The sequence below is a fragment of the Anser brachyrhynchus genome, assembly GCF_964034855.1.
Source record: "Anser brachyrhynchus genome assembly, chromosome: 2".
Classification (NCBI taxonomy): Eukaryota; Metazoa; Chordata; class Aves; order Anseriformes; family Anatidae; genus Anser; species Anser brachyrhynchus.
The window spans coordinates 45,921,415-45,948,250 of NC_137695.1; the positions used below are offsets into that span (position 1 = coordinate 45,921,415).

At 39.1% G+C, this 26,836-nt stretch overlaps 1 protein-coding gene across 3 annotated transcripts in view; it reads right to left on the minus strand.

The window, feature by feature from the left end:
• CPNE4 (copine 4) overlaps positions 1-26,836 on the minus strand; it is a 290,530-nt gene that overhangs the window by 40,615 nt on the left and 223,079 nt on the right. For all 3 annotated transcript variants that reach the window (XM_080581753.1, XM_080581752.1, XM_080581751.1), the window contains exons 8-11: positions 14,901-14,999; positions 4,731-4,817; positions 4,054-4,113; positions 116-249 (exon numbers count right to left, since the gene is read on the minus strand). In XM_080581753.1, the coding sequence (XP_080437879.1) occupies positions 116-249; positions 4,054-4,113; positions 4,731-4,817; positions 14,901-14,999 (380 nt within the window). The remainder of the gene's footprint in view (positions 1-115; positions 250-4,053; positions 4,114-4,730; positions 4,818-14,900; positions 15,000-26,836) is intronic.

A 26,836-nucleotide genomic window follows, 5' to 3' on the forward strand; every position in this document is an offset into this window, starting at 1 on the left:
ATTTCTCTTACGTGACTAAACATGGAGCTACTGCAGCTGGCAGCAGGCAGTCATTGACTTCACACTGTGAAAACACTTTCTAAAGACAACTCTGTTATCAAATGTGGTTATTTACCTGTCATAGTCTTGGCAAATCTCCCCAACAGCTACCAAAGCTTTCAAGTACTCATTGGGTTGATAGGGGTGGATATAGTGCAGTGAGCAGCTGTTCCTAGGATCACCATTGGATGCGGTGAAATCTATAGCTACCTGGAATAGAAGAAAAGTCAATGTGTTGTGGTGCAGTTCTGGGCAGGAGTATAGCCACACCAAACATTTATCTTTACCAAAACCAGTTTTCTGCAGGGACTGCAACCTTAAAGCAAAGGTCATTTCACAGTGTACTTAATCAAATTTGAATGAGGATAGTATCAATAACTATTTCTAAAAGTATACAGCAGCTAATAAAATAAGAGTTAATAAAACTAAAATGGTGTAACTAGAAAAAAAAAAGCTGGATAATTATTCTATGTGGGGAATTATGCTCTAATAAAAATGAATCAAATTATCTCTAGGTTCTCAAACTTAATTAAATTATTCCAGCTCAGGTAATGTTCAGGACATAAATGCTGTGCAGCTAAAACATCCCTAGAGAGTTAAAAATTCTACTCAAACTATAAATCAAAACTCCATTCAGGCACAGTTCTTAGCTATTTTGCACCTTCTTGTGTCTGTAATAATATTCTCCGTGTCTACAGTAAATACTCCGGTGGATTTTTTTATCTTCAAAGCATCTTCGAAGCATTAAATAATTAACCCTCCCAATTTCATAGATGATAGCAAGCTTAAAGGTGAGCTGCAGGATAAAAATACAGCTTGAATCCTGCACAGATTTTTGTGTTGAAAAGGCTTATGGGAGGTTGTGGGAAGCATTCAGTGCCAAAACAAATATATTAAAGAATCCTTTTAAAATTAATTTCTCCCTTTTAAAATTCTGTTTATCCTTCTCACTGAAGAGATAATCTTGCATGCATTTTTCTGTGATATGACTGGCATGGATTGGAAAGCTCTTTCCTGAATTTGTGATGTTGCTTTCAAGGAATTCCAAAGAGGAGCATCAAGAAAACCATATGGTCTCTTAGAGGGAACAAAGCCATTTACAAACTTCCTTACAATTTTGTTCAGTGACCTCTTCCTCCAAAAACCCCACTATATCTGGATCTTCAATAGCTACAGATGTACTGAATTCAGTTTGTAGTTCTACTGTGCAGTTGACACGTAAGGGGCTTGCTGAGGGCTGCAAAAAGAACTTTGAAAGTCCCAGCTTGCCTCTGTGAATGTGCACCTTCCCCAGCTGCAGTCTGCTTGGCACAGGGAAGACTATTTTACACAGCTATAAAATGAAAATTAAACATGACGTTTTTATTCTCCCTTAAAAAAGACACAGTCCTGAAAGTTCTCTGTTGCTGTTGCTAGAAGCTAAAAGAGAAATATCATGCTGCATCAACTCAATATGGCTTTTCCCTACCTTTTCTGATTTTCCACGGCTAACTCTTGGCTGAAGAAAAATATTTCTCACTGGACTCTAGTTAGCTTGCAAATCCCTTTGTCATCTTGATCAACTACAAGCCTCCCGTGCTCCACAGTGTGTCAGTCAGGAGATGTAAGCTTGATCTGGCTTGCAAACAAAGTAATCTTTCACCTCCACTTCCCTGCTCATTGCTCAAGCACTGGAGCTGTAAGCCTGGTAGTTTTCCACATAGATCTTTTTCCCAAAATGACAACTTGATTTAACTTGAATAAATCAAAAGGAAACCCCTGATGTTTTAACCAGCATGCATATACGTAATTATCTGTGCCACAGCTGTCAGAAATGAGCAAGAAACTCTAGTGGTTTGTGAAACCTAAGGTAAATACATCGGTAATTGAATGGATTAGAATAGTTTTGGGGTGTTTATTTAAATGCTCATGTTATGAATGTTCATATTCTGATGCACTATACTTGATTTTGATCCAAACTTCTGTTTGGTTCTCTAAGGAGAGACTTTTACGAAAGATGACCATTGTTACTTGTCACGGTTCCAAAATAACAACACAGATCCCTTCTGTTTTAGCATTACCTGACAGTACCAAGGTCTTGTGCAAATAAGTAGGAGAAGAATTTGTAATACAAAGTTAGCATAACACAGGAGCTAGGCTAATATCACAAATAAGCTATTCTTGTGATCAGCAAAGCAGGAATCCTTTTTACAGTGCAGATATTTGATTTTTGTCAGTGTATCTTTAAACTTACTGGTTCAAATATACCAGTCATCTTCCCACATCTAAATAAAAACATAGCAATAACTCTTAGCACTTTTTTTTTTCTCGGCCTTGTAAAAGGGTGATTTTCAATGCACTGAAAATATCCTGCAGAGCTAGGATCTCCTGCTAGATCTCTCAGCAAAGAATCAGCCTGTCCAACACCATGACCTGTCTAAGAGAGAATCTGTCCAATATATCTTCCTATTACAGTTCCTTTTATGCATACTACACATCCCTTCTGCTGTATTTCCTAACGTGATGAATATGTCTTCTGACTACAGACCCATTTGCACTGCCAGCTTCTGAACATTTCTTGTACAGCAGGGAACACTGTCTGATAAGAGATACGGTGTGCTGCAATAAGTGCTGCATAAAAGTAATGACCTGGAATCAGCACTATTGATCTCTGAAGATGAAGGCTTCTTAATAACCAAATTTAAAGTGAAGGAAAAGTTTACTTGGGTTTTTCAGAGACATTCTTTCTAACTACAAACTATGTTCCTACAATGGATGTACAAATTATCCAAAGAACACACAGCATGATGTTACTAAAGCCCTCATCAGTGCATTAAATGAGCAGGCACATCATACTACAGCTTTCTGTTACCAAATCTAAGCTTAGCTTCCCAGTTTGCCTCCCACAACAAGTGCCATTTCAGATCACAGCTGCATCGTGCTGCCTGTACATGGCATGAACTCAATGGAAATGTCATTAACTTTAAGGCTACAACAACAATAAATGAATCAGGACAGTTTCAAACAATTCCAGATCCAATGTCCCATTCCTATCAAAAGAAATGGAAATCTGGAAAGGTGAAAGGAATAGGCCTGATCTGTTGTAGTGGCCTGAAGTAACCAAATTAGGCCTATGTGAAAAGGAGATATACAGGATATATAGCATATATATAAATGGAGATCATACGATATATACAGAAAGCACAGAATGTCTTTTCTGTGGGCTGCAGTATTTTGCTTCAGTGCCCACAAGAGAATCTCTGATACATTTCTAGAGACAGCAATAAGGCAGACAAGCAGTGCATGCTATCATCATGGGTACTGGTGCAACTGAGACAGGAAGAAGGAAAACATGCAGACAGTCAGCTTATGATTAAGTAGAACCACTAGGTTATGAATGAACAGAGCTATAGGCACAGAGACATCCACTTTCCCTGGTTCCACGTAGGTAGAAAACTGATAGTGATGAATTTGTACAATACTGTGGCTGGTGGACTTACCACTGCGATCAGCAGTAATTTAGGCATCTCTGTGGCTCACAGTATGGATCTTTCATCTCCTTTATGTGCTCACTGCCTGTCCTTGCAGACGACTTTACTTAAGTTGTGTATTATCAATGGTTTGTTTCATTTCAGCTATCCTGCCCTATTTCCTCAGATAACGCAAAGCTAAGTGGATACAAACACTTTTAAACATGCAAACTGAATACAAGCCAATATACTATGCACTCGAAGAAAAGACCTATAAATCTATTTAAACACAGCTGTTTCTTACAGCTTCTTGCCCCCTGTTTGGAGCTGTCTTTACTTTTTGCAACATGATTGTCATTGCTCTAAAACATAATAAATTGGTATGTGCACAAAACTCCTACTGCATTAGCATAGGTTTATTTTCTGGGCACAATACATTTTGCAATAAGACCTTAATAACTTACTAAGGAATGATGTATAAGATTCTTTTCTTTGTGAAAGTGATGAATCGGTAACTAAGGGGATTCTCTTTCTTTAAAACATGTTAGAGAAGTAAGACACTTACTGTAAACTGTATTTGGCAGCCTCCCATGATATAATCTAAGAAAGAATGCATCTTGTGGATCTGCAGACAAGAAATCAAGGCGTAAATTAACTGTGTACTGCTAAAATATCAGTGTGTGGAACTGCCTGAAAAAAAGTAAACTAGAAGAAGGGGCAGGACCAACTGAAAATAACGTACAGGAAGAAAGCGTTTCATACAGTCTGAGAAAGGAACAAAGGTTTAAAGAGCAAAAATACCAAAATGATTCTAAAACTATAGAAACGTAAATTGACATCAGAAATAGAACTGGACTCTATTCCTTCCCTCTAGGAAGTCAATGAGAATTTTGCCATTGGCTTAGGAGGAACAAGAGCAATTTTGTATGTTCAGAGATATGAATTTTGGAAGGACTGGAAGGGAAACACACACAAGGCCATTTGGAAAGCCTGGAGTCATGAATTTAGGACTGCCTACTCCATTGCACAACAGTAGAGACAGGACAAGAGAAATTAGAGAGGAATACTGGGGACAGTTAGCTTACTTTTGGGATCCAAGTCCTTGTCTTTACTTTTTTTAGTGGATCAGTTTCTATTGCTTTCTCCAGACAGTTCCACTTTGTTGTCTACATTTCCAAACACCATTAAAATACATCACTAGGAGCTTAGAAAAGAAACAGACAAAAAGCAAAACACAAATACCTTGCACTGGTTAAGGATGACAATGCCTGAGTTCTTGTAATTCTTCTTCTTTGCTTTGTATTTAGGGTTAATGCATTCCCATTGTACCTGTGAAAAAAAGAGGTGACTACATGAAGGAAAATTTATGTACACATTGAATGATTAGCAAAGATGGCAGTGTCTGATTTCCACAGTTGACTGAATCTTATCAGTAATGGTGCACACAGAAGAAAGAATTAAAAACATTAACTATGCAGAGAATTAACTTAACAGAAAAGGTCCCGAGGCAAACATCTGTCTTCAATTGTGTGCGTGTGGACACAGTGCTCAGAGAGATACCCAGATTTTTGCATTGTCACCTTCCAGTCCTGTAGGTTCAGGTATTACATGAGCAAAACTGAGGATCTTTTGAGATTATTTAAGAAGACAAAATAAAAGGGAACTTAATACAAATGAAAATACCTGAGGGAGCAACCTGATGCATTATTTTAGCTGCAAAACTGCATACACAGTATCACTGGTGTTTTCTATTAAATTTATAATTAGACAAATTCTAATCAGAGATCATATCACTCTCTCTTGAAAGAGAGCAAGAGTTTCTCCTTTCAGTCCGATAATAAAACAAAAAGTTAAGAAAACCACTAAAATGTGGAAAGAAGATGCAGCTAGTTAATGATATATTTAACAAATTAAAAGTTGTAAATTATCCCTAAGAATATATTTTTAAAACTTCTTTGAAAATGCTCTGTTTAGTTTCCTTTACAAATACTCACTTCTACAGCAAAATAGTCCTACTTTGTTACTGAAATATGTTGCCTTATTTCCATCATAATATCTCTGAGCGTCTTACTGATTTTCACTTTAAATGTTCTGCCTTCTCTGGTTTCAGCCAGACTGATAAAGCCAAACTATCAGACCTTGACCACTAATTACTACAATATTATTCATTTGTTGTTGCAGGAGTAAAATACATGTTTGCATGTGCAAGTATCCATCGGTATTTTTAAAACCAGATTTGTATGTGTATGTGTTATTAAATAAGGTTAAGAACATATTATTTTCTTTCAGGGAGGTGTTTTTAAATGCTGGGAGAAAACAGGTGACATCTAACCAGATGCTGAGTAAAACAAAGAATATATCTCCAAAAGGAACCAGGACACTCTACTATCTAAAAATCCACATTATGACATTTCATAATGAAACATATCTAAGTGTTACAATACTGTGTCTATAGTGTAGACCTTCATATTGGATTTGTCTGAGAAAATCATTTTAGCATGTAAAATCACTTTTATCATATGAACTTATGAACATTTTGAGCTTCAAGCCACTTCCTAACACCAATTATTTGGATGTCACTAAAGTATTTAAAGCTTGGAGTTTTGTCAAGTGTCAACAAAGGAAAGGCAAAACATATGGCTCTGGAGCAATATGAGACCTTCTTTTGCACAGAGGAGGAGGAGTATTTTCATCACTGCATTTCTGGAGACAGGTAACAGAGCCAAGAACGGGAAAAGATTAAAAAAATGGTCCAACTGCAGGAAGCACATCTGCTTGCTTTCCCAGTTAGCCTACAGCTCAATTATTTGTCTCGTGAAATGAATTTTCCAACTGAGAAGACACGCAGACACAGGCCCACTTGTTCAGGGGAGATTCTCCATAAACATTTTTTCTCTACTCAAGAGAGGTAGTCAGGCTTAAGAAATAAAAGCCCTTCTTTCCAACTACAGAGAGCTTGTTGTGACACAACACAAGAGCACAATAAGCTCTTTATTTGGAAAAGCAATCTGACAGTGAGGCAAAATCACTGCCCACGTCTTGATATGTTGCTGTCTGGCAAGATGGTTTAGCACAGTTATCTCCAAACTTATTGGAAGCATTCCTACAGAGAATCTGTGCTGTCTGTACATCATAAAGAAGTTGTAATATACTGAATAGAGAGAAAAAATAGGGGTCAGGATTTTTGTTCCTCCCTTTGCCAATGAACTACACTGGAGAGATCTCATGCTTTCCCTTGAATGTCTGAGGTGCAGTTCCTTAATTTTATCTTCCTCCAACATGAACACTTTTCAATGTCTATGTTTAGACAATAATGCCTGGCTTTTCCTTTGGAAAAAAAAGATTGTTTAAGCCTGAACATAAGGTTTATTATGTTCATGTCATTGGTTTCTGGAAGAAGTTTATACTATATGAGGACCAAAGCAGTGTAAAACTACTTCAGGGGAGAAAAATCTGATCCTCTCAGCTTCTCTGTGATAACTGTAAAACATACATAGGAATGTTCGCCTACATTTGGAATGCAAATCACTAACATGTCATTGGGTGATGTGGATAAGAAACCAATTGAAAGAACAGGCTAGCAAATTCCTAGAAAATAGAAAATTAGAAAACAAGAATTAATTTGCACCTATTATATCTGTCGATGTGGTAGTAGAGAGGGGAAAGGGAAAGGGAAAGGGAAAGGGAAAGGGAAAGGGAAAGGGAAAGGGAAAGGGAAAGGGAAAGGGAAAGGGAAAGGGAAAGGGAAAGGGAAAGGGAAAAGGAAAGGGAAAGGGAAAGGGAAAGGGAAAGGGAAAGGGAAAGGGAAAGGGAAAGGGAAAGGGAAAGGGAAAGGGAAAGGGAAAGGGAAAGAGAAAGGGAAAGGGAAAGGGAAAGGAAGTCCTTCCCCAGTTTATGGGTAGGCTTAAAAAAATAAGACTTTTATATGAAACTCTCAATCTTTAGTAACACACCAAGATGTGGTTCTGACCTTGCCAGTTCCCACAGCTCAAGCTGAAGATGTGACAAGTGTCATTTGAAGGAAATTCCCTATACAGACCTCGTCACATCTCCAGCTCTTCCAAAGACAACAGAAGTCAGAATACAGCTCTAACCAGGTACGTAATAATGCAAAACAACTTTGAAATATTTTGTTTGTACTGTGAGGACAAGCCCAAATTTCAGTCTGCTCTTACGTTCCCGGAATTGATTTGGTATCTGGCATTGTTTTTATTGATTCATTTTTGTCTCTTAAATTAACTTTTCAGCTAAGTGGAAACTAATGCAAGAGTCTGCAATCTGATGCTAATGGTAAACATCATGAAATTTGGATTCATCATCCTGAAAGTCACTTAATGTTTCCTCCAAATGCCTGGCAGTTCTGGGCAATACAAGGTCTTTCCCTGTCAAACACCACAATGAATCTGAAACAGAAAACTACCTGGTTTTAAGTATCTCCTGTTTATTGAATATAAGTACTGTTGCATATGATGGTAATGAAACCCCAAACCATGCTTATGTCCCATCTGTGCTTAGTTACTTAAAGAAGCAAAAGCCCTGATGTGAGGCTCATAGTCAGGTATCTGGACAAATGGGGGAAACCAGCTGAGATTCCTGAAGGATTGCACCCAATCTTGTGGACCTCAGCAGCACTTCCAGCTCCTCCAATAACACACTGAACCTGCGGGAATAGCACTAGAGATAGTAAGCACAGTAGGGTTTCTTCCTCCCCTCTCCTTTCTCTGTGTGTGCACATATACACGTGTTCATTTTTTTTTTGTAATATAGGAACACAGGAACAGATTTCTCCCTTATATAATTCTTGTACTGCAGGAGAATCCAGGTGATTTCTGTTTCTGCGACATTTTCCTCTGAATCCCACAGGTTTTATTGCCTCCATGTCCAAAAAAAAAAATAATAAAAAAGAGACTTTCTTCTCATTAATAGAGGATATCTCCTATGAACGGTTTTAATAGTCTTTTAATTTTTATCAAGCTTTTCTAGTTTTATTTTAAAATGTTTGAAAGATTAATATTATAAAACTGACACTACACATGTATTAAAACATATAACATATTTGGAACTAATCATAGAATACAATAAACTAAGTATTTACTAGTATTTCACTAAAAAATACTGTCACAAAAAGTGATGGACTTGTTCTTAATTTTGTGTGTGTGTGTGTTAAGATTATGATGACGGAGTAAATGATGAATTTTGGTGAGAGATGCTAAGCAGAAGGCTTAGAAATGTCTATTTCAGACGTACATTTAAACAACAGGATGTGTTTGCCCCTTTTTTATTGGCCGTCAGTAAGAAAATAAGCTACCTGTCAGGAAACAACAGTCTGTGACAACAAGGTAATTATTAAGGAACAGAAACACACACCAAGCTATTATCCTGCTTCACTGAAAAGATTTTTCATTATCAGGAAGTTTTCTTAAAAAGCATGAATTAATTTCACCTGGATCACAAACCAAAGGCCAATCAGCTTTTCCAGAATTCAGTAATTTCAATCACTGAGAAGCAACTCTGATTCTGAAGGCATCACAACTCAAGACTTGTGAATCTCACCCAGGACCTGCCACATTTAGGAAAGGCATTCATGAATTACTCACACCACTCCTGATCAAAACAGGTGATCAATCATTCAGAGAAGAAATCTTCTCTTCTTCCTTCACACACTACTGCTTCAACCACTACCAAGCTGCCAGTGTTAGATTCACATTTATCTAAATGATGCCTGGTTTCAAGCACAAATTTCCAAGAAATCTCACAGAAGAGGCAAGTCAGCAAGCCAACCGTAAGATCGTCTGATCAGAGGCTGACACTCAACATTTGGAATAATCAATACTCAGTCTAGGGTATGGAATTGAAATGGTCTAAGAAGCACCATCACCTCCTGTAGCACATATCCATCCCAAGAGGTTCTGTAGCATTTGATAGTTTGGCTACGTGACTTGTAATAATAAGACGTATCTCACTTGAGGAGCAGGTTGAAGAATGGGATAGAATACTATTAGTGCTTTCTGGAGGATGAACTATGAACAATTAAAAGGCAACCTCAAGATCCTTTTCAAATCCACCAAATGGAGATGAGGTAAACTGGTGAAATGATGTGAAGTACTAGCAGCACACAGAAGACACACAGGTTTTCCTGCTCACCAACACATACTACTATATTACTCTCATCCTTACCAATTAAAGTTATTTATGACAATTTGTGGAACTGACACCAACTAATACAGATGCTGCTGATGGGCAGAGGGAGAGCCATGCCACTGGTATAGCCTCCTTTAAGTCTGCACAGATTTGCAGCTGGTACTTAAGGAGAGATCCCTCATCCCTGCCAATGGTAAATGTTCCCTCTTATTCTCTCCTTTTTTCTGGGAGACTGAAAAACCCTGGCTGACAATCCCTAGGATGTTTTGATTATCTTTTGACAGAACTACAGCAATGTACTGTAGCTAGCCATAAAGCTTACTGCACAAACTAAAATACAACCATAATAAAAAGTTTCATTGTGTCTCCTCAGCAACTCAAACAGGGATGTCAGACCGGAGCTCTGCTCTTCACACTGGCTTCCACAGCAGTTGAGATCAGATTTCAGATTTTGGTCCTCATCTTCAAGACACTCACTCTTGAGATGCTTTATGAAAGAATGGTTAACGCCACAGACTGAAGGATGCTGTTGGCAGTTTTATTCCTCTGACTGGAAAAAGTACTACATGGAAAACATAACATTTTCTGGTTTGAAGCTATGAAAAAATCTCTTCTAGGATGAAGGGCTACATCTAACCTACCCATCTCCTCACCCTCGTTTAATTACATTTCTCTGATGTGGCCTTCCTTATTAGAAATATCTAGCAACACACCCACAGAATCACAGAATCACAGAATCGTCTAGGTTGGAAGAGACCTCCAAGATCACCTAGTCCAACCTCTGCCCTAACACTGACAAGTCCTCCACAAAACCATATCACTAAGTTCAACATCTAAACGTCTTTTAAAGACCTCCAGGGATGGTGACTCAACCACCTCCCTGGGCAGCCCATTCCAATGCCCAACAACCCTTTCAGTAAAGAAGTACTTCCTAATATTCAACCTAAACCTCCCCTGGCACAACTTCAGCCCATTCCCCCTTGTCCTGTCACCAGGCATGTGGGAGAATAGACCAACCCATACCTCTCTACAGCCTACTTTAAGGTACCTATAGAGAGCAATAAGGTGGCCCCTGAGCCTCCTCTTCTCCAGGCTGAACAAGCCCAGCTCCCTCAGCCGATCCTCGTAAGACTTGTTCTCCAGACCCCTCACCAGCCTTGTCACCCTTCTCTGGACTCTCTCGAGCACCTCCATGTCCTTCTTGTAGTGAGGGGCCCAAAACTGAACACAGTACTCGAGGTGTGGCCTCACCAGAGCCGAGTACAGGGGCACAATCACTTCCCTAGACCTGCTGGCCACACTGCTACTTATACAAGCCAGGATGATGTTGGCCTTCTTGGCCACCTGAGCACACTGCTGGCTCATATTCAGCTGCCTATCAACCAGTACTCCCAGGTCCTTCTCTGCCAGGCAGCTTTCCAACCACTCATCTCCCAGCCTGTAGCGCTGCTTGGGGTTGTTGCGCCCCAGATGCAGGACCCGGCACTTGGCCTTGTTGAACTTCATGCTGTTGACCTCAGCCCATCGGTCCAGCCTATCCAGATCCTCCTGCAGAGCCTTCCTGCCCTCGAGCAGATTGACACACGCACCTAACTTGGTGTCATCTGCAAACTTACTGAGAGTGCACTCAATCCCCTCATCCAGATCATCGATAAAGATATTAAAGAGAACTGGCCCCAGTACTGAGCCCTGGGGGACTCCACTAGTAACCGGCCTCCAACTGGATTTGGCTCCATTCACCACAACTCTTTGGGCCCGGCCATCCAGCCAGTTTTTAACCCAACGAAGCGTACGCCAGTCCAAGCCACGAGCAGCCAGTTTCTTGAGGAGAATGTTGTGGGGAACTGTGTCAAAAGCCTTACTGAAGTCAAGGTAGACCACATCCACAGCCTTTCCCTCATCCACTAAGCATGTCACTTTGTCATAGAAGGAGATCAGGTTTGTCAAGCAGGACCTGCCTTTCATAAACCCATGCTGACTGGGCCTGATTGCCTGGTTGCCCTGTAAGTGCCATGTGATGACACTCAATCTGCTCCATGAGCTTCCCTGGCACTGAGGTCAAACTAACAGGCCTATAGTTCCCTGGGTCTACCCTCCGGCCCTTCTTGTAGATGGGCATCACGTTTGCTAGCCACCAGTTGACTGGGACATCCCCTGATAGCCAGGACTGCCAATAAATGATGGAAAGCGGCTTGGCCAGCTCTTCCACCAGTTCTCTCAGTACCCTCAGGTGGATCCCATCCGGCCCCACTGACTTGCATAAATCCAAGTGCTGTAGCAGGTCGCCACCCATTTCCTTGTGGATAGTGAGGGCCACATCCTGCTCCCCATGCCCTTCCACCAGCTCAGGGTACTGGGTATCCAGAGAACAGCTGGTTTTGCCACTAAAGACTGAGGCAAAGAAGGCATTAAGCACCTCAGCCTTTTCCTCATCTTTTGTAACCAAGTTTCCCCCCGCATCCAGTAAAGGATGGAGATTCTCCTTAGTCTTCCTTTTTGTGTTGATGTATTTGTAAAAACATTTTTTGTTATCTTTAACGGCAGTAGCCAGATTGAGCTCCAGCTGAGCTTTGGCCTTTCTAATTTTGTCCCTGCACAGCCTCGCAACATCCTTATAGTCCTCCTGAGTGGCCCGCCCTCTTCTCCAAAGATTATAAACCCTCTTTTTTCTCCTAAGCTCGAGCCACAACTCTCTGTTCAGCCAGGCCAGTCTTCTTCCGCGCCGGCTCGTCTTTGGGCACATGGGGACCCACTTGAATGCAAACCACTTTCCACCTCCTCTGCCATTTCCTCAACCCCCTTTATTCAAAGTAAACACTCCATTGAACATGTTTTTTCTTAGGTGAGAATAAAACTAAAGAAAAAAAAAAGACAAATGCTAACCATATCACACCATGTTGCACAACAGATGTTGAGAAAAACTATGCACCCAAGACATACTTATGGGGTCTACAGCCAACGGCACAAATTGCCTTTAGCAGCAACATTTACATCTGAAGGATAGAGGAAAAGGAGAGAAGAAGAAGGAAGGAGGAACAGAGAGAAAGGGGAAGAGAAAAAGGGAAAGGGAAATTGCTCTTTGATGGCCAGCCAGGAAGACAAGTTATGTGGTCCCACACACAAGCAACCTCTCCTTGCAGCATGTGATCTCCCACAATACTTTTACCTCAATAACTAAATTGTTTCCATCACGACCTGCTCAAATTGCCCATTATGCTATTAGTGGCAACTGGGGCCTGCATTCATCAGGTGCAAAAGCTGTCTGGGATGTACATGTGTATTTTGGGGTGATATTTATTAACCATTTAAATGACTATTATTACCTACTATGTCATCCAATAAAAACCTTTTTTTTTTTCCAGACTACACTACAAAACAGGGGTTATATAAGAGGTGGGGGGAGAAGTGAGTCTCATACTAGTGGCAATTGTGTCCCATGAGAACAACCTACAACAACAGTATCAGGTTTTGCAGGTACAAGCCCATAGAGTAACTGCACAAGAGCAATAAAATGAGAGCAACAAGGGAGAAATAATGCCACAACAGCTTAGAAGCATGGAGGAGAAAAGCTGCACATTTACAGTGAAAAGCAGTCTGTGATGTTACAGGGGAAAAGGCAGCTTGCGGGATGGCAAAGGGAAGCAACATAAAGGCTTAAGCACTCAAGGCACTGTGCAACATTAAAATATTCCTGGACAGCACTCTTTTAATACAATGTGAGTTTATATAGACAAGAACAAGGTTTGACAAATGACCATGCTAACGTCCCATGCCCCTGACAGGGTAATCATCCTTTTCACTAGCTGGGGATGAAAAGAGAATACTGTTTCTCCAACAGAATAAAAAATGTGTAGTTTATCCTTCACAGCCATTTGGTACTCTGGACAGCAAGGCTCTTGTCTTGTTCAACAAGCTGTTTGGGAAGGACCCTGACGCCATTTAGGAAATGTTTATACTGAAAAGTTTCACCCTTTACCACTTTCACATGGCATCTTTCCCAGCCATAGCCACTTACATTCAAAATCGGGGTGCTATCATAACACTGCCCCTGTTAATGTTCAATCTGGAATTAGTTTGCCTTTTTAGATAGGTTTTACTTCCACTCAGATTCAGTTTGGTTTAAGTTTTGGCAGGTAACACTTCATGTAAGTGATGTAAAAGCTGCAAAAATTCAGCCCAGTCTCTTGTAAATTGGTCTTAATCTTCTAACTTAATTTGACTCTGAGAAAGCAAAGCAGGGTTTCATTTACACTCAGGTTCTGTCCAGGATGTATCTGTAATGGGTTAATACATGAGTGATGTATATATATATCAGTGGTATTTTACATATAAGCAAAATATGCAAAACTCTAGAACATCAATAGAAGATACACGGAAGAACAGTAGAAACTTCTCGATCTACAGAATAGCATGACTGCACCACTTAATAAACACCTTTTGTCTCTGTTAGCTTGCTATTAACCCATTGTAAACAGAACCCTAATGTAAAGCTTGAATAAAGTTTATTATGCACTTATGAGAGTATGAGAGGTATTGAGATCACCATGAAGCAGTGACTACAAATTATCAGCAGATCAGAAAGCCAACATTTTAAACTTCCCCTCAGAGGATTTATCAAAACACCTTCAGGATTAAGTAATAATAGGAAATGACAATTTCTCAAATTAGATATGCCAAATCATTTATCACATTCAATAATTACCATCAACTCCAATTTGAAAAGATCAAGCTGACATAAAGAAGTGAAATTATTAATAACCTAACAACTTCATTTTTCTTTAGGACTGTAATTCACAAGACATTTCAGAAACTGATTAGTTTCATTATGATGGGTTCAATTTAGAGCTGATATCAATAAATGCAGCACATGAGAAATGGAGAAAGATGGAGAATGACCCTCACCCAAAAAAGGCTGTAGGCCAGCTGGGGAATGCTTTGAGTACCCAGACTGTGCCTCTGCTTTGCCATAACAGCACAGCACCTTACAGAAACTATGTTCTTAGGCTCAATGCCTAATAAATATTAGCAGAAAGAAATGCCTGTGGAATGTGAACTAGAAAAACAGCCTAATTATTTCAGGCATGGAAGTACAGGAAAGGCTGCTTTTTGCATTTTCAGGTTATCATGTCCAGGAACATACAGGAGATAAACAGAACAATTGAACTTCCAAGAAATAATGAGGCAATGTCATCTGCAGCATTACAGAATTGCCTGAGGAACAGAGCTCTACAAAGCTTACATACTGACACTGCTTGGGTTGTCTCCACTTACCTGTCTCCCTTCCATAGCTCCTCGCATTTCCTTGAAAGTCGAGCTAAATTCTCCAATGAAGTCATGCTTTCCGTTGGAATCCCAGTCCCAAACTATGCACTGAGGAGAGAAAAGGGAAAAGAACATAAGAGCACATTTTTCTTTAGACAGAAAACAGGTTTTATTGACAAGCACTACAGGAAGAATTATGATATGCACTAGATGGAATGTTTCATCCAGAAGGAAATCACCAGTGATATTAAAAAAAAAATATTCTTGTCCAGATCAAAATGAAATGACAAGTGGAATCTCAACACAGCTTGCTACTGACAGCTTTGTGTTATCGAATCGGCTGATGAAAGCAAGGTCATGTATTTTAGAAAGAAAAGATTCATCTTTTAGCTAGGTGTAAAATTATTATGTACGTTTGCGTGTTCATGCTGAAGTGGTGTCCTGAATTAGGAGTAACCTACCTCACTGAAGTGCTTTACAAATATCAATTAATTTTCAAAACACTAGTTTCTGTGGTCAAATGTTACTCTTCTCATTTTTACAGTCAGTGAAGATGAGACAATAGTTACAGAGATCATCTTCTAAAATGGCTTTGATTTCATACACGTCAGTGTTTGGTGCCCATATCTTGGATGTTTTCCAGTCACTAGTAAAGCAAAATCCTGCTGGTAGTCATTCACAAATTCATGTATAAACATGAATATCTCAATGAGCTTGAGCTGTAAGAATTTATGTTGCAGACATTTCTAAATAAAATTCAGCTAGCCAAGACAAAATGCAGAGCAGTGACTACAAGCTTTGTTAAATATTATTTTTAAAACTAGCGCAAAGACAACAAAAGGGCTTACAACATTAAAGTACAAAATTCCCAATTCAGCTTCATGGTCTCACTAGCTAAAGCTTGCATACGTTGACAGAATCAGGAGCTTTTACTCAAAGCATCTTGCTACCAAACAACAGTTTTCCTTATTATTATTTTTTTAAGTAGAATTGCTTCAAAGCCTTTTCTGCAGTCACATGAGGACTGTGTTGGCATTTGGCTATCAGATGGCTTCGAGGGTAACTTTGAAGTTGTGGTAGAGGTACTCTCTGCTGAGAAAGGCAGGAATGACCATAACTGGGGGTGATGGGGCAGCAATTGTGGGGTACCAGGTTTAGTGACAGTAGGTTTCATCAGGCCTCTTCATCTGAGACAGGCTCAGTGTTTTTAATCCAACACCAGCAGTCAGACAACACAGGAGTAATATAGGTTTGCTGCTCAGCAAGTTCTCAGACTCAATCCTTTTGAAATTTGCCTAGTCCAAAGGGGCACTTTAAGTTCACCCAGAGTTCACCCACAGAGACCACCAGATTTTGACTGGACCTCAAGCATTAAATATTTACAGTAAAGCATTTTAGTGGAAAAGACTTCTACTTCCTCTGGCTACACTTTGTAGCCAGCCTTTTAATGTGGCTCCATTTATACTGAATAACACAGTCAGAGTTGGTATTTAAGCACTGTGGCCAATCCCTTTTCACTGCACCACCAAAAGAGTGGTTTGTAAATTCAGTTTGAGGGTGTGAGACTTGACAGAAAGCTTGCAGCAATGGCAAAATAACCAAATTCTTGAAGTAAGAGCAAAAGGACAAAAACTTTCATGAGAGAAAGACTAACAACACAAGTGGGGTCTCACACAAAGTCTGCCACAACAGATATTCATCATCTAACAACCTCCCATCACAGCCATAAATTAATAGCATCTTCTGCACAAAATATTTGTCCACGTGAGGTGCATTGACTTGAAGCATAGGTAGGAAAGTATTTGATCCGTAAATCTAAGCCAGTTTACTGAATTTATTAAGCTATTAAAAGCTCATGCACCTCAGCTGCCTTTGTAGAAGGAACACAGGTGGTGATTTCATTAAATTTATACCCGGGACACCTCCATGCACTATATCACCACCCACATTATCATTTAGGTTCCTTTTTTCATAATGACAGTAGCCTTTTTTTGAACTTTCAATACTATTCTACTTAGCCTCAGGAAGAGATTTGGTTTGATGCAAGGGGAATTTCTCTGATCCACACAGAAGATGTGTAGCAGTGCTAAAAAGAACTGCTCACAGGGAAAGAGCACAAGCATATGCCATATTGCTCCAGACATTAATCGGTTCAAATAGCTCACTGGTCAGGCAAAGACCTGTTTTGTAAGACTCTGTTATTTTACTGTTCTATCACCTGCAATTTTGCCTGCTTTCTTATGCAGGGAACCCAAAGGAGAGTAAGATCTCCAGATGATATTTGAAAAGCAATCATATTTTTCTCCAAGACACAGAGTTCCTTTTTAATTGCTTTGACATTGGCAGGGAGGCGGGATAGAGGCAGGGAGATGGGTTCCTCTGTGTTTGTTTATAGACAACATTTTATACAGCAGTAATCAAATGAGAGTGGGTTTCTGGTTCTGCTAGTGGTAACATTGCCTGGAATATAACTAGACACAGTATTTTTATCACTAACAGCCCTGGCGAATTCTTCTGATGAGATCTTCATTAAAAATCACTATGCGCTTATCAACTACAATTTTTAGAAGAGCTGGTAACAAAAAAAAAAAAAAGAAAAAATAATTTAATTCACAAAACAATCTGAAAATATTTCTATTTCATACAGCTTGAAAAGGCTTCCTTTTCACTTTCTGTGAAATTTCCTATTAATGTAACTTATTTTTTTATTGAAACTACTTTCTAAATATTTCATGAAAAAATGGATTTCAGAGATAAAGCATGACTTAAAAAGATTCTTTTTTTCTTGTAATGATTGTGCAAATGGTTTAAGATCCTAGAAGGAACACTAAGTAAAAAGATATGTCAAAACCTCATAGCAAAATTGATATAAATGTGCAAAATGCTGGCTAATTTTCAAAATGTTTTCAGAAAAAAATATTTCACAAACAAAAAATTTATTGTGAATTTTTCAACAAGCTTTACTTTGCCAGTTCTATCTTTACACTCTGTTAGAGCATAAAAACAAGAACAGACCTAACAGACCTCCAGGAAAATGTGCTTTGAAACATTTCTGCTAGAATGCTAACTCTTAGGAGGAGGGAAAAGCTCTGACTGCTGATTTGTGTTGAGAATTTTAACTGGAGTTGAGCAAAGTTAAGTTACATTTACAATGCCCACCAGAACAGGGATCCAACTTCTTGTTTGTCTCAAGCTAGAGGTTTGCTAACTTTAGCTTTCAGAAAGCCAGATGGTACTTTAATCTTCATACTGGCTTCATGGAAAAGACAAACAATGACAGTATTATCTTAGTACCATTTGCACAATTACAGCTAAGGGAGAAAGGGAGCTCTTGCAAGTACAGCCATTACAACTTCCTTTTTTCAGAGCTTCACATGGGGCCATAGAAATTAATTGTTATTCTCTGAAAAACATGCTGTACACATGAAAGATTCTGCATTTTAAGTGCCTGTGAAAAATATTTTTAAAACATACAAATACTGGGGCCCAGAAGTTTTTATAAAAACCTACCAAAATAAGCAGGGAAGCACTTTTGCAAATTATGCAGAATCAGGTAAGGACCAGATGTGATAGTCAGAGGATTATTTCCCTATGAAATATTTTAAAGGTTTTTGTTTGTTTGTTTTTTAAACAAGTCCCTATGTGCTTTTCAAAACAAATCCTCCATAGATAATCCTTTATCTCTAGGTAGACCTTAATGTATTCCTTGGATCTGCCCTCTTACAGGTTGCTTAAGCAGGTGATTAATAGCATACTTAAACTCTATTAAAAGTCTCATTGATTAAGGAGGTTTTCCATATGTTTAATTTTAAACACTGGTAAATCAGTATTCAGATAACCAGTGAAAGAATTCAGTCTTTTACCTCTTGGTTACAAGTTCAAATACAGGGAATAAAAACTTCTGACTGTCTAATCGTAGATGGTGATGGAATAGTGTTGACTGGAAAGATGGACAACATCCTTCATCCCTGCATGGTCCTTTCCATCTTCCCAAAATATTTGCTGCTGCAGGGAAAGGAAACACTGCTTCAAGATTTCTCAAGGAACTGATGCCTGATTGAGGTAACTAGTATACCTGCTACTAAAAGAGGAGCTCAAAGGATCAAGCCCTGGGTACATGCACTTTCATTCCTATAGCTTTTGTTTTAAGTGCCACAAAATCAAAGATTTCCTTTGGGGCTGAAATTGAACTTGAACTGAATTGAAATTGAAATTGAACACTGGGGAAAGGAGGGGAAGCCTCCATTTTAGGAAGAAAAGGGTCTTTCAGGTGGATGCAGACGGAAATTTCCTCTGATTTTATTTCTGTCTAGCTTTCTCACTGAGCAGAGACATTGGCAACACTCTCACTACAATGGGAACTTCTGAGCAGCATGCAAGAAAAAATGTATTTGCACTGGAGATGCAACTGCATGGGCTTCTCTGGCAGAATTTCCTAGCCTTGCTACCTCTGTGTGAGCAGAAAACTTGCTCATTTTTTTAAACTATATTTCACTAAAATATCATTTGGATTTTATTAACCATTCTCCAGCTCCAGTCAGTACTTATGTCCTACGGTGCGATGATGCTGAGATAAGAAACTAAACTATTTCCAAACCCAGTGTCTCTCACAGATTGAGGCAGCGTTCTTGTTTGATAACTCAACAGCAAAAGAACAATTCCTACCTCAGATTTTGACCATACGATTCAAACTCAAACTTTATTTTTTAAAGTTTTATTCATGTGGCCTGACTTGACACAACAGAGTGGTGTTCCAAGTCTCAATATATGAGTTGGACTGTATTTTCACTAAGCAAAATTCCTATGTAATTGTCATAAAAGAATTCTTGCCATGCTCACCATCCTATTTAGCTTTGACCACAAGGAGAACTAAGAGTGAAGACTGACCACTGTAAGTACGTGTTTGTGTGTGTAGGTGCAGAGGTTATTTTCCCAATATACCTTTGGGGAAAGGCTTAAAGTGATTTGTCCCCATTAGGTTGTCATAGTGAGACAACCATTATATATAGCACCTTTGTGCAGAGGTAATGGAGAGCCTTGTAACTTAACCTTGTAATTTATGACCAAGCCCAAAACATGCTCAGAAGGTTAGTTTTTAATAGACTGGCAGTGAGTCTCATGACTAAATCCTATCTGGAGGTTGCTGACAGCTAGACCATGGAAATACACTTCCTGAAAACAATCCATTTGAGTTGCCCTCAGCCAGCCAGACGCTGCAGATTACAGAATGTACAAAGCCACCAAAAACTAAGAAATTCCCAGTTCTGCCAGCCTGAGTTTCTCCAGCTGTGCTTGTGCTTGAAGTCCAAACACAAAATGTTAGTATTATTTGTGCTGGTATTAGCTTGCCATCTAGGCAGAGAGGTACAGCTCTGGACCTCTAACAAATCTCCTAACAGCATAACAACTTACTTAACTTAAAGCACTTCATTAACTTGGGACCACAAGACACCAGCTTGAGTGGGACAGAAGATCAAATGTCCACTCTCCGACTGCCTTCTCCCAGAAAAAGGGCAAAACCACCAAAAAGGCAGCAGCCCCAGGCATCCAAAATCCTTGAATATGAAGCTCCCTAGTCTGATCTGTCTCTGATGCATGCAGGAACCTAGCTCATATATTGCATAAAAGAGAGATTTCTCTGTGTGGTGTTACTTCAGTATCTATCCTCTGAGACTTAATAAGGAGTGAAACGGACACCTTTTAAGGAAGAAATTATCTTTGCTCATTAAATGTCTGCAGTCCCTAACGAGGTTTTGGGGCAACAGTACAGGACAAGCGGTTAAATTCTGAACAGAAACTGTCTTGGGTGGCTTTTCCTTACACTTCTGTGAAACAAGGTATTTTGTGGATATGACAATGAGGAGAATGCTCATTTTTGGACCTGAATGTAATAAATTACAGCTAGTCAGTTACAATGCTTTTACCTTTAAACTTTAAACTAAAGTAACACCACAGTAATTTTTAGGTAAGTGTTTATATGGCACCTATTATCTCTCAGAGAAACAAAATCTTGAGGCAAATGTCAGTGACCTGCCCTGCTTCTATAATCACCCCAACTCGCCAGGTGGCATAAGCGACCTGTGATCAGCAACATCTTAGTAAAATAAATAAAAAATAAAATAAAAATAATAATAAAATAAAAGTTCAGAAAAGCCCAACAGAGAAAGTAAAAAAAATCTGAGAAAAAAAAAAAAAAACTTTACTTGATCTTCAAAGTGATTTTTTCTGGAACAAATTTTTCTCAGTCTGTGTCTCATCAGGTTTATTATTACTTGATAACGAAGTAAACCTACTGTACCTCCCTGAAGTATATCTACCCCATTTGGAATACTTCAAAGAAGGTTTTTTTATAGGAAGGTCTTTATCCACTACCTACCCATTCTCCCCACTTGGGTATGAGAAAAGCTATGTGAAAACTTCAGTACAAAAGCTGAAACACTTCATGTTATCCTACTTCCATATTCATGATGTTCCAAGGCTCGAATCTTCATTACCCACATCACAACCCTGGGTTACATACTGGAGAATAAATTGGTCTTTCTTCCTTTGTTTGAAATTCTTCAATCCGTGTTTTTCTCTTCCAAGCTGGTCATCACTTAGTTTTCTCTTTTCAGTAGCTGTCCATCTCCAACAATTTAAAATAAACTTTTTTTTATGGCTCATTTTAGATTTCCTCTGAAGTTGGGCTCCAGTGAGAATAGACTGTACCAGATGTAATGAGCCAATGTTTCTTGCGAGTCTCTCACTGGCTGAAGTAAAGCCTTCTTCAGAGCACTGTAGATAAAATATTTGAACTTTTTCCTCTCAGGAAGATTAACTCAATTTTTCAAACTGTTTCCGAACTACTCAAAAAACTGGACTAATGGCAGAAAAAGAGCTTATATCCTACATTGTTAGGCTTGTGCAGCCTCTATGAAGGCAACCTAGAAACAACTTTGAAAGTTATCTTCTTGACTACAGAGCCTCGCTCTTTTTGAGAACTACAGCTTCTTTTCTGCTGAATTTGAATTGACTGATCCTCATGAGTAGACCAGCATAGCTGAGTTTGCTCCAGTAGAATCAGTTAAAATCCCAGCTCCATTACAGGCAATGAGATGTTTCCTATTAACTTCAACAGGTGCTAGGATTCCATCAATACCATTGTGCTTCACCTCCTGTATGTAGACAGTGGTAATTGATACATTACAGTTGACAGGGTTGTATTGGGTTCAGATCCTTTGCCTATTGACGCAGAAGGAGATCTGAGATAGACACCGATAACTTCCTCTTGGTTAATGGCAAGTGACTCAGCATTTCCTTCCACATCCTACAGTAAGTATAGTACCCAAGACAACAGTCAAAACACAAAGAAAAATAATCTTGCAGTGGATCTAAGCTTATGATCCATTTGGTTTCAAAATTATCTGCCTGGAAGAAAGAAGAGTGAAAGAAGGGAAAATTCAGTTTTCTACAAAGAATGGCAGGTCCTCTGATTTAAGATCAGAGTGAGTGAGTCATGCTTTATTGATAGCTGCAATACAACACCAGCCTGAGCCTATTTCACTTCTTGGCCAAATGAAAAAAGGGACCATTTGCAGAACCATCATCACCAACCCTATCTCTCTATACCACCACTGGAGATTTGAGCACATCAGCAGTGGCTCTGCAATGACAGGAAGCCTCACAAATGGATGTTGTCTCTACTCGACAGCTCACAGCAGGTAAAAACCATCAGGATAATTTCAAAACCAACTAACTAAAAAACATAGCTTGCTGATTACCCTTACTTGTATTACAAGGGTATCTAAGAGCCTCAGACACAGAACTTTCACCCTTTTTATTGCTTACATATGCACCCCTCAGATATTTCCCTGAAATAGAGAAATACACTAAAATAAATTACATTTGAGAGAGCAACTTATAACTGGATTTTCAATGACTGTAGGTTACAATGGTGACAAAAAGACATCTACTTTAAAGTCACAGTTAAGTTTATGCAACAGTCAGCATATATGGAAGAAACTGTGCAGTTACTAAATAAGTTCAGCATGGATGTGAATGCACACTTAGATTTGCAAACTGGCTTGAAACAAATGTCTGTGTAGTTATATTGCTTGCCTATTAAATTATTAATAACTACACTTTTTATGGTAAGGACAAAGAACTCCTTGCTAATTACATTTTTTTTTTCTATTTTCTCATCCAAAACATCCCTAGCAACTTAATATGCAATACAGAAATGGAATAATTTTTACGTATCCTGCTTGTATTCATGAAGACTTAATTGTCTGAGAGACAAAAGAGCACTCTGGAGCACCTTTAAAACAAATATAAAACAGCGACAGTCCATCTGAGTCAATGAGATTTCAGTTTTTGAGCCTATGTCTTTGCCTGAATAGTCCATACCATAATGTTAAACTTTTTACACATGTAATAAACACATAAACAAATAGCAAAACATAATAAGAGCAAAAACATTCGCAAGCACTGTCCTAAAATTCATTTAGTGCTTCATGAGTGAGATTATCACTACCTCGCATGTAGTTTTCTCCATGAGCATCTCTCCTTAGTTCACAGTTTGTCCTGTCCTTATGCAAAAGAATATACCTTCCAAAACTTTTAGGAGAGGTGACAAATTAGTTTACTGACATAGTAGTGCGTCCCCTCATTACCAGCATGTACCTGAGATTTATACCCACCCGGCAAACAATCTTGTGTGCCAAAAAGGCATTGCTTATCACCAGGCCTCTCTGATGTACCTATTGGAGAAGCTGCAGACACATCAGTGAAATCTATCATAATTTGTTGGTGCATATCAGTAAGCTCTCAGACAGAACAAGACTCTAGTTCCGACTGTTTATTCTCGGATTCTAAAAAAAAGACTCAAGTTAGCTTTATCTTGTGCTTTCAGTCAGCAGATAAAAATCAACCGTTGTCTAGAGCAGGGAAGGAAGATGATGTTGGTTGGCAGTAAGAGTACAAAGTGCTCTTCCCTACCACAGCAGCAGGAATCTGCCCCCAAACACCACTTACAACAATGAGGACTGTGTACACAAAGTGACTGATTGCTCTGTTCTTTCTGTTGTCAACCAGTGGGGGAGTTAATTACACGTGTCTCTTGTATATCATTCCAAAAGAATGACCTGGCAAATGGCATTGGGTTTAATGGTCCTGAACCAGTCACTCTATTCAGTGGATAATACCACTGTATAAACAGACAAAGAGGTGGATCTTCCCAGTTTGGGGTAATTTATGGAATTAATACTGGCACAGGTTTCAAACATGGAAAGTTTTTAGCATGAAGGGGACAAGAAATCAATTAACAAATATGAAGCAATTTTGAATGTTTACTAAAATAATATTTTAAACCATGTTTCCTAAGGAAAACAAAGAACTGAAATATTTAGATTTCTAGATTAATTAGAGACACGATGCATAGGCCACTATAGCTGAAATGGCTAAAACAACATAAGAGGTCAATGTTAAAGGTTAAACCTAAGCTTAATTTAAGGGTGAAGATCTGTGAGAACAAAGGTCATGATTCCTCTTATTGTATTCACATAGAGGATTTTTAAAGCCCTTTCGTGTGAAACCTCTGCTGATTTTTTTTTGCATTTGTCACAGCAGTGATCACTGGGTATAAGTGGTCTCATTTCAGGTTTTAGTGTTTTGGTTTTTTTTGTTGGTGTTGCTCTGAGCTTCAGTTAGCGCCATCATACAAACATATTGTTGCCTGAAGGTGAACGCTCCATATACCTCCTTTTGATTACCACAGAGATTATTTATTTAAAAAGAAAACCTCCAGCCTCTTTTAGCACTGCTTTTAAGTTAGTTTTCTGGTGAGAGACTTGGTTTATGTCCTATATTGTATTTACTGTTGAATTAATCTCCTGCACGGACACTGAAAGCATCTCGATGAAGGATCTGAGCCGCTGCACTGCCACAAGCTCTTACAGCAACGTATCATCAAAGATTTCCAGTAAGAGTTAAATTAAGACCATGACATGGTGTCTGGATCTTTCAAAAAAGATTACATATCAGCTAAATAGCAAATATTTTCCTCTTTCTTGGAAGCTTACAAGCTAAGAACATGAAACAGATGGTAACATTCTCGACATACAGCATAGCTTTTATGTAACTGTTCAGACCTCTGTTTTTTGTACACACACAGTAACCTAGTTTTTTTTTGTTTTTTTTTTTTTTTCTTGTACTGGATAGAAAATAGGCCTTAACAGACTATGTTAGCGGTCTGCCTAAAACTATGTAGACTTCCTTTTCTATGCATTTCCCCCTTGTATCCATTCAAGTGTTTTACAAACGTAAATTACAAATGTTAAGTTCTTACTTAAACTACTCCTTATTTTCCTGGTTTGTCTCTTCCCATAACAATGAATGTCATGCTTTCTATAAGTAAATATGCCACATGGTGGCATGGAAACTTGAGACAGAGCTTGCTGGGAAAATTGATGCATGAACAGGGAGCTCTTGCATTTGCCGATCGTCAGATCTTTTTCCAGCATCTTTTGAGAATCACAGAATCACAGAATAGTTTGGGTTGGAAGGGACCTTAAAGATCACCTCGTTCCAACCCCCCTGCCATGGCAGGGACACCACCCACTAGATCAGGTTACTCAAAGCCCCATCCAGTCTGGCCTTGAACACCTCCAGGGATGGGGCATCCACAGCTTTTCTGGGCAACCTGTTCTAGTACCTCACCACCCTCAGAGCAAAGAATGTCTTCCTTATGTCTAGTCCAAATCTACCATTTTTTTTAGTTTAAAACCATTACTCCTTGTCCTATCACTACAATCCCTCATAAAGAGTCCCTATCCTGCTTTTTTGTAGGCTCTCGTTAGATGGAATCAGGAAGGAGCAACCTGGAAACCCAATGTGCTCAGCACCATGGTTACTCTGCGTGACTGGCAGGTTTTGGCATATATAGAATAGATCAGAACAGTTGGAAGGAACCTACAAAGATCATCAAGTCCAACCACATGATCTCTTTAGGGCTAATCAAAAGTTAAAGCATATTATTGAGGGCATTGTTCAAATGCCTCTTAGACACAAAGGTACGTGGCATGAACTACCTCTCCAGGAAGCCTGTTCCAGGGTTTCACCACCCTCACAGTACAGAAAATTTTCCTCATGTCCAGTCTGAACCTCCCCTGGCACAGCTTTGAGCCTTTCCCATGTGTCCTGTCATCAGTGACCAGGGAGCAGAGACCAGCACCTCCCTCTCAGCTTCCCCTCCTCAGGAAACTGCAGAGAGCCATGAGGTTGCCTCTTGGCTTCCTCTTCTCCACAACAGACAAGCCAAATGTCCTCAGCCTCTCAGCAGCCTCTTCTGACAAAAAGATATGTAAAGACTAGGATATGGAGGGAAGGGAGAAAACTGTGGTAGACTATAGGCTGAGGAAAGCAGAACCACTGAGATTTCCGTATGGGTGAAATGATCTAGAAATCAGATGAAAGCCTGAGCCTAATGAGGTAACTTGAGTGCTTTGTTACAGCATTAAGTGAGGCCAGATTCTTCCCCTATGGAGTGGGTGGGACACTGTGTAATGTATATATATACACACACACATATAATTTACATTATATTTATATTAATATATAACAAAATTTATTATAAAATACATTAAATATTATCTTATTACATGTATTGCCCAAACCAACAATTAAAATCATATATTATCATTGCTTTATACGAAAAGGAATATATATCCTTCCCTGCTTCTTGAACAAGGAAACATGATGACGTGTAACGTTACTCATAAGGAAATTCAGCCATATATATAGGAACTAAAAGAAGGAGTCTGACAGCTTTGTGTGAGTGTAGCAATATACCTAAGGGCGTAACAATTTTTCTAAGAGATAAATAGTTCACTGCACACAGAACACACTAGAAAGTAGTTCAGACCTTGAATCACTACTTTGACTTTTTTTTTCCCAAATATGCAAAGAAA